At 34.3% G+C, this 5,894-nt stretch overlaps 2 protein-coding genes across 2 annotated transcripts in view; one reads left to right on the top strand and one right to left on the bottom strand.

The window, feature by feature from the left end:
• The window catches only part of LOC101563650 (zinc finger protein 699), a 959,136-nt gene that overhangs the window by 467,604 nt on the left and 485,638 nt on the right, over positions 1-5,894 (top strand). The window lies entirely within an intron of this gene.
• LOC101568421 (olfactory receptor 7E24-like) lies at positions 446-1,426 on the bottom strand. Its single transcript, XM_004633027.3, has one exon. It carries the CDS (start codon positions 1,379-1,381, stop codon positions 446-448), a length of 936 nt encoding a protein of 311 aa, XP_004633084.1. The 5' UTR covers positions 1,382-1,426.

The raw sequence follows: 5,894 nt of genomic DNA, 5'->3' as shown, positions 1-5,894 counted from the left end.
AGGAAAGAAGAAAGAAAAGAAAGAAAGAAAGAAAGAAAGAAAGAAAGAAAGAAAGAAAGAAAGAAAGAAAGAAAGAAAGAAAGAAAGAAATTAAATGAACTAAGTTATAGAAAACATAGTCCAAAGCCAGGAATCTTTTCATTGTGTCAAGACATATATTACAAAATGGATCATTTAACTACTTTTAAGCAAGGCTTAGAAACAAATTACATTGTCATTTTGTGCAACCCTTCAGAAATCTTCCCCTTTCTTAAATTTTCACTAATGTGAAAAACCCTAAATTCTACATCTGCCAAAATACCCATACTTCTATAATTAAATGTAATATAAAATTGAAGGCATCAAACTTCTGAAGGAATATATCCAATGAGGAAGCGATTTTCATGTGTTCAGTTTTACTACTTTTTACTATCTACATTTCTAATGGACAATTAAATTCCTGGAATTAGACTGTCCCACAATGAAGCCTCTTCAGAAAGTGACTGAAGTCTCTATTCCTCAGGCTGTAGATGAATGGATTCAGCATAGGTGTGACCACAGTGTACATCAGTGAGGCTGCCATGCACTTCCTGGGGGAATATGACACTGCTGAACTGAGGTACACGGCCAGGCCTGTTCCATAAAATAGGCAAACAACTGAGAGGTGAGAACTACAGGTAGAAAATGCTTTGTACCTCCCACCAGAAGATGGGATTCTCAGAATGCTGGACACAATTTTAAAGTATGACAAAAGGATTCCTGCCATAGGAATAAAGCCAAATACAACACCAGCAAAATATGTGACAATATTTTTGATTAATGTATCCGAACACGAAAGGGTAAGAAGTTGGGAAGGGTGACAGAAGAAATTAGCAATTTTGACATCCTTGAAGCAAGTAAGTTGTAAGGCAAGGAAATTGTGCACTTGGGAAGCCAAAAGGCTAAAACAGATAGACATCAATATTAGTAAGGTGCAGAGACGGGGGTTCATAATCACTGCATAGTGCAGGGGGTGGCAGATGGCCACAAATCGATCATAGGCCATCACAGTCAGAAGCATGTCATCCATGCACATGAAGATGATGAAGAGATTCATCTGCATCAGGCAGCCCAAGTAGGAGATGACTGTGCTGTGAGTTTGGATTTCCGCAATCATCTTTGGGACTGTCGTGGAGATGAAACAGATGTCAGCCAAGGACAGGTTAGAGAGGAAGAAGTACATGGGGGTGTGGAAGTGGGAGTCATAAATAACAGCCAGGATGATGAGCAGGTTCCCACACACGGTTACCAGGTACATGGTCAGGAACAGTCCAAAGAGGATGGACTGCAGCGCTGGATCTTCTGAGAAGCCCATAAGTTGGAATTCAGAGACACTTGTTAGATTGTATGTTTCCATTTCCATGTTGTCACAGCACCCTTATAAAAAATAAACTCTATTGGAGAAATTAAACAGGCACTAAAGACTTCATATTTTGAGTTGAATTCTGTACATGTGAAGGCTAAAACTTTCAGTAATACTTCTCAATTCTGATTAAATCCTATACCTCAAGGACTGTTTAATTATTTTGTTTCTTGATATCCACCTCCAACTTTACACTGTACTGAACAGTTAGGAGACCAAGAACTTAAGAGTTGAGATGCCCATAAACCCAGTAATATTCAGCTAAGTCTTTTAAGGAAAGAGTAGAAAGTTATACCATCCCTCTTATAAAGTATAATATTATTTTTTTAAATGTTGTATGACAAATAGTCAAATATGACTTATTTATTTCTTATAATGTGGTACAAATTCCCCTGATTTAGGTTATCTACAAATACTATAATCTCTAGGACTACAGTAATTTGTAGTTCATTTTTCATAATTTGAATACATTTTGTTGAGACTATTGTCTCACATAAATTTTTCACCTTCTTTAATTTTTTATTTTCCCTTATTCAAGATTATAAGATATCAGCAAGCCTTTTATAAATTACTAAATATATAACTCTACCATTTTTTGAATCAATTCAAACACCAGATTCCAATATGTCCACATAACTTGGAGACATATAACCAAGAAAGTGACATTCATACACTATTGTGTATGTCAATAATTAAAGTAATTAGTGATAAGCATATTTGAAATAGAAAATTTTGTATGGCTTTGTTTTAATCTGATATATTATCAATAAACTATTTACTATGTAAGACAAAAATTTTCTTCTTGATTCTATATTCAAAAGAGTAGGATAATTTTCTTCTTCTTCTTCTTCCTCTTTTTTTTTTTTTTTGGTCACATTCTTATGTCCAGTTGAAGACATTAAAAACAAAGAAACTCCCAAACTCATTCTGAAATCTCAACCCTATTAACACTTAGTGACCGATTTACACATCATTTTTTCTCATACATGAATTGCATTTCTCATATGTCATCTATATGGAGGAAATTTGATCATATAATTTTGTTAATTCGCACTATATTTCAATTAGAAACAATGTATCTGAAAGAATGTACACACACCTAAAAACTCACTTGGAACATGAAATTGTGTGAGACTTTACCTGCAATCATATCTCATGTAATTTCAACATCTGTAAAGTAGGGATAAAATTATCTACTTTATAATGTTACTGAGAGAAAGAGTTTTGAAAATCATTTATTTAGAATCATGTTTGGGCCTAACACAGTAACATAAATATTAGAGAATAATTTAAAATATCCAGATGACCTATACATTAATTTAATCATAATTGGATTTAATAAATTTAATCAGAATATCAGTATTTCAGGGGTACCTTTTCACTGTGTCCAACAGAGTTAGGAAACAGTCCTAATATATATTTTTTTGAATTATAGCCAGCTTCATAGGAGTATCATGCTAAATATTAACATGTAAATAATATTTCTATCACAACTAATATTTTTATAGATCTGAACAATTACATGTGAATTCTGAGTACTTGGTATCACTCCATAATTTCATTATCCTGTTTATCTTTGATTACCTATTTACATGTGGTTACAAATTCTGTGGTTTGTTCGACACCAAGGTTTGTCGAACAGCACTGGTTTGTGATCTCCCAAACTCTTTCCGTAAAAGCTTGTCTAAAAATTACATAAATCTCATAGAAGTAGTGTACAGCACAACATCTACACACCAGCACCTCTGTAATGGATTAGGTTATATTCACAGGTGTTATTAAGTCTTTCTCTAGAGAACATAGATCTACAAGAAATGCTGAAATGATATGGAGCATTACGCAAGAAACACAGCCTTCATTTAACTTGTATCTTTATTATTGTGACGTTATTTTCAAAATTTTAGTTCCTGCCTCCCCGTTATATAAGTAAAACATTGTGCATAATATATTAATGACAGATACTTTTCTTATTTCCAACAAATAATTTACATAAAATTTAACTAATTCACATTTTTTCCAAAAAGTCATTCACTTACAGCCTATTCTTGAGATATACCTACAAACATCCCTGAAGTCTGGCCAATAATGATATCTTTATGAAACAAACCAATGACTTACATAACATACAATGTTCTGAGATAAGATTAAGGAAATAAAATTTTCAGCTGTGTGCGACCAATCTACTACAACAGACAGAACGGCTAAGAATCACTCCTCTTTGTGCTCATACTGCTTGAAAAAAGAATAACATTTGTCTATACATGCGGAGCATCCAAAGGAAGTCTGGAACTCAAGAATGTACTCACTGTAGATGTTATTTTAAAAATATAAATACAACATTCTGCAAGTAGGAAGTTTATCAACAAATACAGTAATCTCTATTCAAATGGCTCTAGAGTTGCAATGATGTGAAGTTCTACAAAGAATTTTAGCCTGAGTCATGTATATACTTGCTGCCTTTTTTCTCACTTTTTAAACCCATGAATATTTCTGCTGTGCTTGTGTCTGATAAAGATGCAATTAAATAGATTTACTGCCCACGTGTTCTTGATACAAGCACAAACAAGGGCTATATATCTTGCCTCTATACCCATGGGACATTTCTGAAAGAAATAAACATGCAGACAAAAATGTACACAACATCTCTACATTGTGCTGATTAATTATGAGTATTGTGACTCAGTGAAGGGTCCTTTCAGTGATTAAGAGAGCATTTTACTGTGGATGTCTTCTCTTTGCCTAAAAAGCTACAGGCTTTTGGGAATCACATATAAAGAACAGCAAACCATTCCTCTGCATTGGTTCTTGTGCAATTACCCAAAAACAAAATAAAATGTCTTGCTACATAAAGAGTAAAGAGAAACTTCAGGTAACGGAAAATAAATGGCATGTAGTTCATTCATATCATTGCTAATTCTGATTTTAAAAAAACTTTTATTTTCATTTATCTTTGTACACTTGAATCCCATACAATGAACTCCTTAATCAGTATAGTATTCAGTACATTTGTTGTGACTACAAACCAACCTTAATGACAATGCTGCATTTCTTAGATGGCAAATTCTTGCCATGGATCACAAAAATATTAAATGGACTGGAAAAGATTAACAGTTAAATTGACAGATGCTGTCCAATGCACTAAATATTTTCAGTTTCCCAACCCACAGGGGAATCAGTGTAATGTAAGGCTCACAACTGTCGCCACAGGTACGTTTTTAAATATCTGGGGTACATTTTTAATTCCTTCATCTCCTATGTGGAAATGAAATCAAGAGAAGATATGTGTACATTTGAGACTTTCTGATCTAATTTCAAGCATTGATCAGGATGTGGAAAGTTGCAAGAATATCCAATAGTAGTGAGAGGGAGGAAATCTGTGCTGAATTAACAAATATATACACTTTCTGTGAAATTTTCTTGTGACTACTGCATGTCCTCTCTATAGTGGGTGCAGTGAGTGCTTCCAAATACTCTACTCTCTGACCTATCAGGAACACTAACTACCCACACACACACATCAAGAATAATAATAATAATAATAATAATAATAATAATAATAAAGATACCCCACAGAGAACAATGGTCTCTTTTTCAAAGGACAGGGAAGGAAAATGGATGTTTGAGTTGCCAAGTAGACAGACTGCCAGGATTCCCCTCAATTTGTATAACTGTCTGTGTCTAAAATCATATAACTTGGTGCAAATAAAGCAGCTATGTAGCATAATTTACTTAGCATCTGGTATTTAGAAAACTCTAAGAAACAATTTAGGGTGACTTTACTATGCTTATCCTTGCTTTGACCATTGTAGTATTTTTACAGTACACAGAAATCACTTCAGTAGAATACCTTTTCTGATACATGGGGTGAGGTATGAATTCAAGGTAGAGCTAGAGTGGGAAGGAAGAAAATTTGAGTAAGATATATGCCATCTGCCTTGCAACCAGGAGTAGAAACTTCACTTTCCTCAGAATGGTAATTTTTTAATATTACTCTCCTCCCATATAGCTACCTAAAACTGCTTTACTTCTATTCATGATAAGGAAAAAATTCTTACAAGATTTTCCTCTACATCCATAGGTTACCTCTGTACTTAGTGACTGTGCTCCTTCTCTGCTGAGTCATGAGCAAGGACTACACATCTGAAGAATCTTCCAGGTATGGTTTCTAATGAAGGCTCCAGTTCTGTCTCTAACATTGATATGAACATGGTGTGAAATGAGATCTTCCCTGTGGACATAAACAAGAAGTGGGAGACGTAGGCTTGGAAACAACTGGACTGAAACAAGTAAAATACTGAAGGCCAAGCAGATTCCTGACTATCATATGACCTTAGAGACTCAATGCCCAGAGTTCACAATTATTCAATTGATCAATGTCAGCTCAATCCCTAAGGACTTCCTAACAATAATTACAATAAATAACACCACCACAGCAAATTCTAGTTGTTGAAGGTGCAGCATTAGGGTGTTTATTTGTTCCCGTTCTGTTTTCCTAATGTGTGAGTTCACAGCT

This window comes from Octodon degus, unplaced genomic scaffold (genome assembly GCF_000260255.1).
Source record: "Octodon degus isolate 3935 unplaced genomic scaffold, OctDeg1.0 scaffold00050, whole genome shotgun sequence".
Lineage (NCBI taxonomy): Eukaryota > Metazoa > Chordata > Mammalia > Rodentia > Octodontidae > Octodon > Octodon degus.
This window is presented reverse-complemented; position numbering and strand designations above follow the sequence as displayed.

What these genes read in the sequence shown, in the direction of transcription:
- LOC101568421 (XM_004633027.3), bottom strand. Translation starts at nt 1,381, where the DNA reads ATGGAAATGGAAACATACAATCTAACAAGTGTCTCTGAATTCCAACTT.